This window comes from Nerophis ophidion, linkage group LG21, assembly GCF_033978795.1.
Source record: "Nerophis ophidion isolate RoL-2023_Sa linkage group LG21, RoL_Noph_v1.0, whole genome shotgun sequence".
Classification (NCBI taxonomy): domain Eukaryota; kingdom Metazoa; phylum Chordata; class Actinopteri; order Syngnathiformes; family Syngnathidae; genus Nerophis; species Nerophis ophidion.
The window spans coordinates 19,460,574-19,475,721 of NC_084631.1; the positions used below are offsets into that span (position 1 = coordinate 19,460,574).

General features: G+C 39.0%; 1 protein-coding gene across 2 annotated transcripts in view; it reads left to right on the forward strand.

Annotated features, from left to right (window-relative positions):
• The first annotated feature begins 3,689 nt into the window (after positions 1-3,689).
• The window catches only part of cdcp1b (CUB domain containing protein 1b), a 58,860-nt gene continuing 47,401 nt past the window's right edge, over positions 3,690-15,148 (forward strand). Inside the window, exons 1-2 of one of the 2 annotated variants that reach the window (XM_061882111.1) lie at positions 3,690-3,907; positions 4,023-4,107. In XM_061882111.1, the coding sequence (XP_061738095.1) occupies positions 4,041-4,107 (67 nt within the window). In that variant the 5' untranslated portion in view covers positions 3,690-3,907; positions 4,023-4,040. The other variant, XM_061882110.1, reaches the window with a different exon arrangement.

Below are 15,148 nucleotides of genomic sequence, written 5' to 3' on the forward strand. Positions count from 1 at the left end.
AAACCACAAACACTTTGTTATGTAGAGGATCTTTGGTTCTTCAACCTGTTTTATAGAAGATCTTGGACTGGGGTTTTTACAGAAAGTCCTTAAAAACCACAAAAACTTTGTTATGCAGACGATCTTAGATCGCCGTTTTTTTTGCCTTATGTAATTAAAAACAGCCAAATGCTCCTAACATACTAGGGATCTTTGATTATCATTTTCTACACAAGGTCTGTTAAAAGTGTGCCGTTGCCTGTCATATAGGAGATGTTTGACTGTAGCTTTTTCGCAGAAGATTCTAAAAAGAACAGCAGAGCGCTCCTGTCATACAATGTAAAGGATATTTGATTTACATATATGCAGAAGGTTCAGCATCAGACATTTCTATCCATTACATCATATTTGCATATATCACACATCTATTGTCTGCCCTAAATGGCAAATTAATATTTTTTTTGTTTATATCCAAAGGATGCCATCCCTCATCCACAAAAAAACAGAAAAAACAAAACAAAAAATATAAAATAAATAAACATCCATCCATTCACTACCACTTGTCCTGTTCGGGGTCGCTGGAGCATATCTTAGCTGCATTCGGGCGGAAGGCGGCGTACACCCTGGACAAGTCTTCACCTCATCGCAGGGCCAACACAGATAGACAAAAAGAGAAAAAAAGAATGTGAACAAATAGTAAATAAAAAAGTGAACATATAGGGAGTGATCTTTTTAAGACAGTATAATCATTAATTAGAAAAAATTCAATCAGCCCTATATTGCTTGACATAATTGACCCAGTTTTAAGTGAATTTCTCTGGTTTATCATCAATAATTGCCGTTATCTTCTACATTTTATAAATGTCCATTGTGATTTCCATCCATAGCTTTGAAGTTGGGCTCCCCTGTGATAACCATTTCCTGGTAATAGTCTTTTTACAAGCCACTAGTAGGATATTCATTAAGTATGTATCTTTTTTCAGCCAATCCTGAGGTACAGGTCCGAAAAACAGAGTCTTACTTTCAAGGGATACTTCACATTCGAAAATATCCTGTAGAGCTCGGTGTATCTCTCTGTTGCTGTTTTTAAGGACCTAGTAGAAAACGCTAGTCAAACAAATTTTATGTGACAGTGCTGCTCTGCTGTTTTTAAGAACCATCTACAAAAATGCAAAAGCCTTTATGTACTGATTTTCAGGACCTTACTGCAAAAATGCTTATCAAAGATTCTATATCGTTTTTTGTTGTTTTTGTTTTGTTTTTTGGGTTTTTTATTTTCGGTTTTCTTTTTGGGGGGGTGGGTTACATGTATGTATGCATGTGTATGTTTGCATACATATATGCGTATCCTTAGTTTTATTTTTTTCATAACACTTAACTGTATTTGTGTATGTGGGTGTGTGTGTATGTGGGTGTGTGTACATACTTCTTTTTCCACTAATTGTTAAAGTTAGTCTTATTAAAATGTGTCTTGTTGTTGTCTCCTTCCCCGTATTTTTGTGTGTTTTGTGGGCATTTGCATTACCAACATTCCAATGTGTACTGCTGTATATGTGTTGTAAAAATGTTAAATCTCAAATAAATCTTGAATTAAAAAAAGATCATTTATTTGACAGGGTGCTCTGCCGTTTACAGGAACAGACTGCAAAAAAAGAGCCTTTAAGAGGAGGGTTCCACTGTTTTTAAGGACCTACTGCAAAAACGCTATTTAAAGATCCTTTATATGACATGCTGCTCTGCTGTTTTCCAGAATTTTTTTTTGTCAAAATCCTCTATATGGCAGCAGCACTCTACTGTTTGGAAGGACCTCGTGCAAAAACGCAAATCAAAGATCTCCTGTAAGACAGGAGCCCTCGACTACTTTTATCGACCCACAGCAAAAAAACTAAACAAAAAAAACAACTGTTGCTGTTTTTTAAAAGCTCAAGTCCAAAATCTTCCATAGAACAGGAGAGATATGGAGCAGCACAAACCTTTTTTATATGATACATGCCTATCTGCTGTTTTTAGGAATCTGCTGCAAAAAAGTGGCCCCCGAGCTTTGAACAGAACTCCCCGGCCGCCAGTTGAACAAGCCTAGTTCAAGGTCCTTGAAACCACTCTTGAGTTTTGTTTGAGCTCAGGAAATTACAGTAATTGAATTCAATTCGAACCCTGTTATCTATATAGCACTATTAAAGGCCTACTGAAAGGATTTTCTAATTTAAAGCAGGTCCATTCAATGTGTCATACTTGATCATTTCGCGATATTGCCATAATTTTGCTGAAAGGATTTAGTTGAGAACATCGACGATAAAGTTCGCAACTTTTGGTTGCTGATAAAAAAGCCTTGCCTTTACTGGAAGTAGCAGACGATGTGCGCGTGACGTCACTGGTTGTAGAGCTCCTCACATCCTCACATTGTTTGTGAATGAGGATAGTGAGAGTGAAGGACTAGAAAAAAAGAAAAAAGAAAAAATAGTTTAAAAAAAGGCGAGTGCAGTAGGAGCAATTCAGATGTTATTAGACACATTTACTGGGATAATTCTGGAAAATCCCTTATCTGCTTATTGTGTTACTAGTGTTGTAGTGAGATTATATAGTACCTGAAAGTCTGAGGGGTGTGGCCGCAGGTATGGTGACCGCCAGTGTCTCCAGTGGGAGGAGGTAATAGTCCGCAGCTGCAGGAGGACGCAAGCTCCGCTCATAACTACGGTAAGAGCCGACTTATTACCACAATTTTCTCACCGAAACCTGCCGGTTGACATGTGGTCGGGAACCATGTTTGCTTGACCGCTGTGTTCCATAGTAAAGCTTCAACTTCGGGAATTTTAAACAAGGAAACACTGGCTGTGTAAGGCAGTTGCAATACACCGCTTCCCACCTTCATCTGTCTACTTTGACTTCTCCATTAGTAATTGATCAAATTGCAAAAGATTCAGCAACACAGATGTTCAGAATACTATGTAATTATGCGATTAAAGCAGACTACTTATAGCTTGGATCGGGCTGGAAAAAAATGTCCGCTAAAACCGGTGACGTCAAACGCACGCGTCATCATACGCGACGTTTTCAACAGGACACTTTGCGGGAAATTTTAAATTGCAATTTAGTAAACTAAAAAGGCCTTATTGGCATGTGTTGCAATGTTAATATTTCATCATTGATATATAAACTATCAGACTGCGTGGTCGGTAGTAGTGGGTTTCAGTAGGCCTTTAACAACAGGACTGTTTCCAGAGTGCTGCAAATAAAATATACAAAGTAATTAAATGAAAAGCATTTAAAATAAAACATTTAAATAAAAAGACTAGATAGGAAGACACATGTAACATATGCATGTGTTTCTATAATGCCCTCAGGTATGTTTCTATTCAGGAATGTCAGCCATGTGGCGTGTAGAGGCAGGTGCCGACTTCTACAACATTTGCTCACTTGCAAGCGTCAAAAACTATTATTGCATGTACGACTGACACTATCGGTATAAAACTACAATACTTTAAATATAGTAACAATAAAATATCAAAACAATGATATCGATGCGTTTGAATAATTATAATAATATTTCATAATTATAATATTTTAATAGGGAAACCGTAGCCCCATCCCAAACCGGACGTTCTTGTCGGTCACGTGGTTGTAACCTAGCAACGGCACTTTAAAATCTGACCAATCAGAGGCGGCTGTGGAAGAACAAAAAAAAAAAAAAAAAATCATAGAAAAAGACGGTTACAGTAGTTGTCTTCCGAGAGCCGTGCTAAGTGGACGACACATGACTTGTGCAAACACTTTCCGTGGAAGTGACACTCGTGGTGGAGGGTCCACGCAGCGTGTTTACTAGGGCGGTACTACAGCACTATTACTACTACCATAGTCGTCTGGCAGGTTTGAACAGGTCACCGCCGCGCGTGGACCACGCCCTCCACGTGACGCCGCCGCGGCCGCACAGGTAAGCCGGAAGTGGCTGTCAACGCTGGCGGAAGAAAAATGCAACTCTGATCGACCGAAACTGGGATTAACTCCACTTTTGATTCGTTTTTTATTTTGTTTGTTTTAATTGTTAGGTGTTGGCAGTGACGAGGATGAACATGAGTCCCGACGTCCGCGCGCCGCTCGGACTTTTGTTGTTGATTATCCTCGACACAGCAGGTGAGTTTTTTTTTTTTTTAGTATTGTATTTCGACGGTTATGCTGTTTATTTTCATTAAACTCTGTTTTTGTTAGAAGTGTCAAACACGTTGAGTGGCGGACTGAGCTGCTGCAACTGAAAGTAGCCTTTTTTATGACATTCTTTTGTCAATTATTAACGGGGGTGTACGCAACAATGACGCCATCCGGGTGCTAGGCTAATAACGACACTTGTGTACTTTCACACGTACTGTAGACCTCACTATAAAAGCTTTATGAGGTATTTATGGAACTTCCTTAGTGGTTTGCATTGATGCTGTTCATTAATTATTGATCAGCAATCTGCTATAGAGCTGTGAATGTGCTTTTGTGCGGCTTCACCTTCTGTCGAGTCCCCCTTGTTGCAATATGTTGATGGGAAAGTAGCTTTTTGAAGTGAGACTTGTACTACTGCAGGCCTGGGCAATTATCTTGACTTGGGAGCGACATTTAGAGAAAAAAAGTGTGTCTGGGGCTGGTATATTTATTTTTAGGAACAATAATACAAAACCTCACAATCATCCATCCATCCGTTTTCAACCGCTTATTGAAGTGAAGTGAATTATATTTATATAGCGCTTTTTCTCTAGTGACTCAAAGCGCTTTACATAGTGAAACCCAATATCCAATTTTTACATTTAAAGGCCTACTGAAATGAGATTTTCTTATTTGAACGGGGATAGCAGGTCCATTCTGTGTCATACTTGATCATTTCGCAATATTGCCATATTTTTGCTGAAAGGATTTAGTAGAGAACATCCATGATAAAGTTCGCAACTTTCGGTGCTAAGAGAAATGCCCTGCCTCTACCGGAAGTCGCAGACGATGACATCACCCGTGTGATGGCTCCTCACATATTCACATTGTTTTTAATGGGAGGCTCCAACAAAAAGTGCTATTCAAACCGAGAAAACAACAATTTCCCCATTAATTTGAGCGAGGATGAAAGATTCATGTTTAAAGGATATTAAAAGCGACGGACTAAAAAAAAAACAACAAAAAAAGTTGAAAAATGTTTTTAGACACATTTACTAGGTTAATTCTGGGAAAATCCCTTATCTTTCTATTTTGTTGCTAGTGTTTTAGTGAGTTAAATAGTACCTGATAGTCAGAAGGGTGTCTCCACGAGTGTCTTGACGAACAGTGACTCGGGAGTCGACGGCAGCTATGGACGGCACAAGCTCAGCTTTTCTCCGATAAGAACTGCCTTTTAAACCACAATTTTCTCAACGAAACCTGCTGGTTGACATTCGGTAGGATCCATGTTGGCTTGACCGCGCTCTGATCCATAGGAAAGTTTCACCTCCAGGAAGTTTAAACAAGGAATCACCGTGTGTTTGTGTGGCGAAAGGCTAAAGCTTCCCAACTCTATCTTTCTACTGTGACTTCTCCAATATTAATTGAACAAATTGCAAAAGATTCAGCAACACAGATGTCTAAAATACTGTATAATTATGCCGTTAAAGCAGACGACTTTTAGCTGTGTGTGCGCGCAGTGCTCATACTTCCTAAAAACCTGTGACGTCTTGCGTACACGTCATCATTACACAACGTTTCAAAGACGAAACTCCCGGGAAATTTAAAATTGTAATTTAGTAAACTAAAAAGGCCGTATTGGCATGTGTTACAATGTTAATATTTCATCATTGATATATAAACTATCAGACTGTGTGGTGGGTAGTAGTGGGTTTCAGTAGGCCTTTAAACCAGTGTGGGTAGCACTGGGAGCAGGTGGGTAAAGTGTCTTGCCCAAGGACACAAATAAATGGGTTGTACTTGTATAGCGCTTTTTTACCTTCGAGGTACTCAAAGCGCTTTGACACTACTTCCACATTCACCCATTCACATACGCATTCACACACTGATGGAGGGAGCTGCCATGCAAGGCGCTAACCAGCACCCATCAGGAGCAAGGGTGAACTGTCTTGCTCAGGACACAACGGACGTGACGAGGTTTGTACTAGGTGGGAATTGAACCAGGAACCCCCGGTTGTGCACGGCCACTTACCCAACTGCGCCACGCCGTCCCACAACGGCAGTGACTAGGATGGCGGAAGCGGGGATCGAACCTGCAACCCTGAAGTTGCTGGCACGGCCGCTCTACCAACCGAGCTATACCGCCCCTTTGGGGTCGCGGGGGACGCTGGTACCTATCTCAGTTACAATCCGGTGGAAGGCTGTGTACACCCTGGACAAGTCGCAGCCTCATCGCAGGGCCAACACAGATAGACAACATTCACACACTAGGGCCAATTTAGTGTTGCCAATCAACCTATCCCCAGTTGCATGTCTTAGGAGGTGGAAGGAAGCCGGAGTACCCGGAGGGAACTCACACATTCATGGGGAGAACATGCAAACTCCACAAAGAAAGATCCCGAGCCCGGGATTGAACCCTGACTACTCAGGACCTTTGTGAGGCAGACGCACTAACCCCTCTTCCACCGTGAAGCCCCTCACAATAATGTCTGATTGAATGCTAAAAACGTTATGACAATCCGCTAGAGCTGGGTGATACTGCCTTTTTTTAATATCTCAATATTTTTAGGCCATGTAGCGATACACGATACATATCTCGATATTTTGCCTTAACCTTGAATGAAGACTTGATGCATATAATCACATCAGTATTGTTTATTATTGTTTATTTTTTATTGAATGAATCCTCATTAGCTGACGCCAAGGCGACTGCTAATCTTCCTGGGGTCCATATAGGACAGGGGCCGGCAACCCGCGGCTCTGGAGCCGCATGCAGCTCTTTAGCGCTGCCCTAGTGGCTCCCTGGCGCTTTTTCAAAAATATATGAAAAATGGAAATGATGAGGAGAAAAAAACATATTTTTTCTTTTAATTTGGTTTCTGTAGGAGGACAAACATGACACAAACCTCCCTAATTGCAATAAAGCACACTGTTTATATTAAACATGCTTCACTGATTCGAATATTTGGCGAGCGCCTTTTTGTCCTAATTTTGGCGGTCCTTGAACTCACCCTAGTTTGTTTACAATTTACATGTATAACTTTCTCCGACTTTCTAGGACGTGTTTAATGCCACTTCTTTTTCTGTCTCATTTTGTCCACCAAACTTTTAACGTGCAGGAATGCACAAAGGTGAGTTTTGTTGACGTTATTGACTTTTGTGGAGTGCTAATCATAAATATTTGGTCTGCATGACTGCAAGCTAATCGATGCTAACATGCTTTTAGGCTTGCTATGTACAGCTATTTAGGCCAGCTATATGTACATATTGCATCATTATGCCTCATTTGTAGCTATATTTGAGCTCACTTGGTTTCCTTTAAGTCCTCTTCGTTCAATTTATATCTCATGACACACTATCTGTATGTAATATGGCTTTTTATTTTTTTACAGCTCCAGACATTTGTTTTTGTATTTTTGGTCCACTATGGCTCTTTTAACATTTTAGGTTGCCGACCCCTGATATAGGTGCATACAAAATTAAAATACACAGAATACATGCGTTACCAAACATTATACAATGGAAAAATGCAACATAAGATAAAAAAGCTAGTTAAAACCAGTATTAAAAATGCACGTCATGTGGGCAGCTGCAATAGGTGTATCTTCAAAGCTGTCTTGAATGACAATTTACTTTGTGAGAGCTTAATGTGTGATGGCAATATATTAAAGAATGATATAAATCTATACATGACTGTATGTTTGAGGAGGTTTGTCCTGGGAGCAGGAAGTGCCAAATAGCCATTGCAGGCATTCCTAGTGTCATGAGTATGTGTGTTCGTTGATTTGATAAACTGTTTGTAAAAGTAATCTGGTGATTGATCTAAAATGATAGTTCTAAAGAACATAAGGAAACTACACTGCATCTTTAGTTCAACAGACAACCAGGACAGGAGTGAATGCATAGATGAAATATTAGTGCGCAAAGAACATTTAAGTAACAGTCTAGCCGCTCTGTTTTGAACAAGTTGCAGTTTGTTCAGGTCAGACTTAGATGTAGCGGACCATATTATAGGACAGTAATGAAGATGACAGAAAACCAAGGACTGTATAACTTGACCCATTGAGGATGTCAAGAAGGTGGAGCACTTTCTGACCATGGCTAATCCTGTTCCCATTTTCATTAAAATACTATCAATATGATCAGTATGATGATTCTATGTGTCTACATTAAAACATTCTTGTTTATACTGCATTAATATATGCTCAATTTAAACGTTCATACAGAGAGGGAAGTCACAACTAAGTTAATTGACCAAAAGTGTATTTACTAAACACCTCCTAAGCAGTGGCACAAACATTCATGTCATTTCCAAAACAGAAAGTGCAAGATTGTCAGAGACATTTTAAGTGTCAAATAAAAATGTGCTGCATAATATGAAATCAAATAGTATTCCTCATTCGCTATGTGGTAGGTTACTACGGACGTTTTTGAATTCTGTTGACTTTTTTTTCATACGGTGTTGATCTGGAAATGTTTGCCTCTGCATTTTGATGGTGTGGGCGCGTGCCACCTAATGGAGATGTTGACATGCGAAGTTTCAAACACTCTTCATTCTCTAGCGCACTGGTTGTCAACCTTTTTTCAGTGATGTACCCCCTGTGAACATTTTTTTAATTCAAGTACCCCCTAATCAGAGCAAAGCATTTTTGGTTGAAAAAAATAGATAAAGAAGTAAAACGCAGCAATATGTCATCAGTTTCTGATTTATTAAATTGTATAAAAGTGCAAAATATTGCTCATTTGTAGTGGTCTTTCTTGAACTATTTGGAAAAAAAAGATATAAAAAGTAACTAAAAACTTGATGAAAAATAAACAAGTGATTTAATTATATATAAAGATGTCTACACATATAAGTAATCATCAACTTAAAGTGTCCTCTTTGGGGATTGTAATAGAGATCCATCTGGATTCATGAATTTAATTCTAAACATTTCTTCACAAAAAAATAAATCTTTGACGTCAATATTTATGGACCATGTCCACAAGAAATCTAGCTGTCAACACTGAATATTGCATTGTTGCATTTCTTTTCACAGTTTATGAACTTATATTTTGCTGAAGTATTATTCAATAAATATATATATAAAGGATTTTTGAATTTTTGCTATTTTTAGAATATTAAAAAAAAAAATCTGTCCTTTGGCATACCTTCAAGTACCCCCAGGGGTACGCGTACCCCCATTTGAGAACCACTGCTCTAGCGGGTGACTTTTCAAATGATGCTACATATTAGCAGTGATGCTACTTTTTATAGCAACGCTTCAGCACCACACTTGACAAATTACAGTTGTCTGTTTGACATATTCCCACTTGAAGCAAAACCACCGCCAGAGGATGGACTCCCTGCTGTTTTTATTGGGAATTAATTCTTCCTTCATTCGCACCTTCTTTCTCTCGTATTACCACTCGCACGGCTCTGCTAGCATCACAGCTAACCTTACCCATGCTGCTACCTCTCTGCTCCCCGAGGGCGTATACGTATGTGACGTATGACATGACAGTATGTGATGTATGTAAGAAAGTGTGCTTGTCTGTGAGAAGGAGAGACAGGAAAGAGAGAGAAGAGCCTGTAATGTAATGCCCGCAGCTAAAAGCAACTGCGTGAAAACGTATACTCCAATATCGCGATATACCGTATTTTTTTTAAATTGCCGTCGGGGCGCTAATTAATTCAAAACATCTTCTCACTCTGGCACTTACCAAAGGCATGCAGTAAAAATTTGAGTGTGATGTAAGGATACCATCATGAAAAGCACATTTAATAAAAAAAAAACTTTATTATGGTTATTTTCAGCACCGAAAGCTTGGAATAACCTACAATCGAATATTCAACTTAAAACCCTTTTTACATTAAATGAGTTTAAAGCTTCTGTGAAAGGATTGCTGTCTACCTTGTCTGTATGCACATGTGTCATATGAGCAAGTTTCAATGTTGTAAATGTGATGTTTTATGTGTTGTTTACTGTTTTTAATGTAACCTTGCTGCTGCCCTCATGGCCAGGTCTTCCTTGGAAAAGAGATCTTTCATCTCAATGGGATTTTACCTGGTTAAATAAAGGCTAAATAAAAAATGAAAAATGGTCTTACCTTTAGTGAAGTATATTTATATAGCGCTTTTCTCAAGTGACTCAAAGCGCTTTACATAGTGAAACCCAATATCCAAGTTTACTTATAAATGAAATCCATGTCAGCTCCTTCTGATCAAAAGCATTGATAACTTGTTTATAGAAGTATTCCTTATCTTTCTTCAGTTTTAAAAGTCTCTCGGTTTCGATGGAGATCTTCCTTTATTACCTCCTGCCATGATTGAAAGTCCAGTTTAGAAAACTGCTAGCAGTTAGCTCGGATGCGGGCGACGACAGTATTTCCCTCGTACAACTCCCCCTCCCGTTCTGCTCCGTGGGTGATCTCTTTATCACACCGCTGCCAACATGAATGTTATTGTATAAATAATACACTGGCTATTTAGGACTGGAACATGCTTTATTTCAGCCCGGTTGTTTACATAGCCAGCAAAGGTCCGTCGTGCTTCCGCCGCGTCATATCCGTCCCAGCACAATTCCGTAACTCATTTCACTTCTGCAACCGAATGGTCGCAAGAAGGATCACTAGCGCCCTCTACCACCAGGAGGCGGGAGTCATTTAATGACCATATTTAACACACGCAGCTACGGTATTGTGACGGTCTCAAGCCGTCGTCTTGTGGGTCCCCAGGACCACCAAGGAAGGACATGGCTTGAGCAGTTTGACTTTGTTTAATTTTCAATAAAACCTCAGTCCAGGTCGCAAGTATTGTGACGGTCTCAAGCCGTCGTCTTGTGGGTCCCCAGGACCACCAAGGAAGGACATGGCTTGAGCAGTTTGACGTTGTTTATTTTTCAATAAAACCTCAGTCCAGGTCGGTCTTCCGCTCCTCCTCTCCGCTCGCTCGCCGACCAAGGAAGGACTTGGCTTGAGCAGTTTGACTTTGTTTATTTTTCTATTTTTCAATAAAACCTCAGTCCAGGTTGCTCTTCCCGCTCCTCTCCGCTCGCTCGCCTCCATCTTGGGCAGGGCACGCTTCCTGTCTGTCGGACCGTCGGCTCCACAGGTATATTAATAAAACATAGCTGCTTACTGTTCTTTTTAGCATACTGGTATTCAATAGCTTGGACCTTAAATCCTACTGAATAGCTCTTAATCTTCTTCCCTTCATGCGATTTAAAATGATTGAAATCAACCTCCTCCATTTTGAAAACAATGACAGGGTAAGTGTCACTCGTGACGTCACAAATTTGACCCGGCGGTAATACTAAGCATGCGCTAATTATTTTGCGAAGCGAGTTTGACCCGGCAGTAATTCAAGGCAGGCGCATACTACATGCCCGGCGGCAATTCAAGGAAATGCGGTAGTCATTTTCTATATCGCACAGAGACAATCCCGCGATATATCGTGTGTATCGATATATCGCCCAGCCCTACAAACCGCCTTAAAAACGTAATGTAATTTTAAATTTTTATATGAACGATAAAACACTGAGTATTCACAAAATATGAACGTCACATACCCTTTCGATCGACACATTTTTAGAATCAAGTGAAACACAACAAAAATGCAACAAACAGTGAAATATGAACATGAAGGGTACAAAATAAACCCACTTACAATTTAATTTATCTGATACATTACTAAGCTTTAAAACTTTGTTGTGAAAATCTCCTTCAGCGTCTGTGGAAACCCTTCCCGCCCACACTGCTTGGTGCCTCTTCTGAGCTGCTGTGACATAGATTACCATAGTAACTAATTAGATGACTATATTAACTAATTAGAATACCATAGTAACTAATTAGATTATTGTAGTAACTGGTATATCATCCATAAGCACATATTGTAGTGTCCCGGAAGAGTTAGTGCTGCAAGGGGTTCTGGGTATTTGTTCTGTTGTGTTTATGTTGTGTTACAATGCGGATGTTCTCCTGAATTGTGTTTGTTATTCTTGTTTGGTGTGGGTTCACAGTGTGGCGCATATTTGCAACAGTGTTAAAGTTGTTTATACGGACAACCTCAGTGTGACCTGTATAGCTGTTGACCAAGAATGCCTTGCATTCACTTGTGTGTGTGAAAAGCCGTGGATATTACATGAGTGGGCCGGCACGCAAAGAAAGTGCCTTTTAAGGTTTATTGGCGCTCTTCACTTCTCCCTACATCCGTGTACACAGCGGCGTTTTAAAAAGTCATACATTTTACTTTTTGAAACTGATACCGATAATTGTTAAACCTTTAAGGATATTTTCCGATATTACATTTTAAAGCATTTATTGGCCGATAGTATCGGCAGTCCGATATTATCGTACATCCCTAGTAATTTCACCTAATTGGCTTAAAAATATTTTTTGCAAACCAGTAATTATAATCCCCAAATGTGCTGTTGTTAAAAGTCTGCACGGTCTTCCAGTGTAACCATGTAATACTCTTCCATATCAGTAGGTGGCAGCAGGTAGCTAATTGCTTTGTAGATGTTTGTCGTGATCACAATATGCAGACCACAGCGGGAGGCAGTGTGCAGGTACAAAGGTATCTAACGCTTAAACCAAAAATAAACAAAAGGCAAGTGCTGCTTCGAAAAGCCATTGAAGCTTTGGGATGGCTATGCAAAATGAAACTAAAACTAAACTGGCTGCAAAGTAAACAAAAACAGAATGCTAAACGACAGCAAAGACTTGTGGAACAGACGGGGTCCACAAAGTACATCCGTACATGACATGACAATCAACAATGTCTCCACAAAGAAGAATAGCGTCTACACAACTTAAATAGTCTTGATTGCGAAAACAAAGCAGGTGCGGGGAATATCGTTCAAGGAAGACATGAACCTGCTACAGGAAAATACCAACACAGCAGGAAAAGCCACCAAAAATAGTAGCGCAAGACAAGAACTAACTTCAGATAAATTAAATTAAAGAACTTGCACACAAAGCAGCACTGGAGCACTATGACGTGCGCATTTTCCGCACCAGCGGACAGAGGGGGTCTTAAACGGTGGCATTGTTGTGTGTGGACACGGAAAAGGTTAGGTGGGATTTACCCTGGATAACCTTATTTGGCTTAGTGTAAATAGGGCCTTAGTGCTGCCCCATTGGCTCCCTGGAGCTTTTTGAAAAAATTGTGAAAATGTAAAAAGATGAGGGAAACATTTTTTTTTGTTTTAATATGGTTTCTGTAGGACAAACATGACACCTAATTGTTAGAAATCTCACTGTTTATATTAAACATGCTTTACTGATGAGAGTATTTGACGAGCAACATGTTGTCTTACTTATTTTGATATGGCTCTTTCAACATTTTGGGTTGCCAACCCCTGTCTTACGTGATTCAAATTGTTTGTTTCAGACATGCTTACAGAGGAACTGCCCTTTTTTGGGTTTTTTGCCTATCATTCACTATCCTTATGCGCAAGCACACTCTTCTAACCAGTTATTAAATGTTAGCAAAAGTCCACTTAGTCGCTCTATTCTGCCTAAAAGTACTTAAAACATCCGAACACGTACATTATCGTTTTAAATACATGCTGTAAGTATATAGGTAAGGTAGTAGCAGGCTTATTCATAATAACATGTAATATTTACCTATATTGGCCATTTAAATCCTGTGGCAGTGCATTCATTTCACAAACTCATCACAACGTTCCACTTTTCCCTTCAACAACAACCAATGTTATTCGGTAACAGGAGAAGAGAAAGTCAAGCACAAATGCAAATTGACAGAGTAAACATTGAAAGAGCAAAATAAAAAATTTTTGGGGTGTACTAATGGATGATAAAATGAGCTGTAAATCTCATATGAAAATGTACACCATAATGTCGCGAGAAATATTTCTATAATAAACAAAAGTAAAATATGTTCAAGACCAGTGGTTCTCAAACATTTTTCCACCTTAGTACCACCTTAAACACTTAGCTGTCCATATACCACTATAATACCAACATTAAAACACAAGAGCGTAGTGGGCCTAAATATGTATGTATATTTGTATGTAGAGGTATATATATATATGCATAGGTATATTAATTAAAAACAAGGCAGAGATTTTATTTAACAAGTATGTTTAATATTTTTGGCCACTGTAACGTTACACACAGTTTAAACAATAACACCATGTTTGAATATTTAATTAAGTGATTGGTTTTGGCACACCACTAGATAATACCACTCGCAGTACACGTACCACAGTTCGAGAATCAATGTTCTCGAAGAAAAATTACTCCATATTCTCTACAGCTTGCTCATGTTGCCATATCTGAGTCATTGGGTAGAAATATGCGGACGTAATTACTAAAATACACTTAATTCACCAACCGTATTACAAAAAAGGTCAGTTAGAATAATATATAATGCTGGGATAGGCTCCAGCAACCCCGCGACCTCGAGAGAGACAAGCGGGAGAAAATGGATGGTTGTATAGATGTACATGTATGTATATGTACATGTATGTGTATGTATATGTATGTGTATATATGTACATGTATATATGTTTAGAGATGCAAATATGTTTATTAAAAACAAGGCAGAAGTTTTATTTAACGTGTTTAATATTTTTGGCCACTGTAACATTACATATACACTGGCATACCACTAGATGGCGCCCGTGTCCCACTAATGGTACACGTACCACAGTTTGAGAATCAATGTTCTAGAACAGGGGTCTGGAACCTTTTTCGCTGAGAGAGCCATGAAAACCAAATATTTTAAAATGTATTTCCATGAGAGCCTTATATTATTTTTTTTAACACTGAATACAACTAAATGCATGTATTTTTAAGTAACGTCAACATTTTTTGAGTACAATAACTCATATTCTTTTTAATAACATTTTTATTCTGAAGCTAACCAATAATACTTATTACCATTAATGCGCCTTCTTGAACAGATGCGTTAGAAAACGAATGGATGGATTAAAATGCAGGAGAATTTGTTTTTTGAACATTATTTTTAACTCCGATTACCAGTGGAAATATTAATTTCTTACCATGTTAAGCAATGTCAGCTAAGATTAATCTGAGAGCC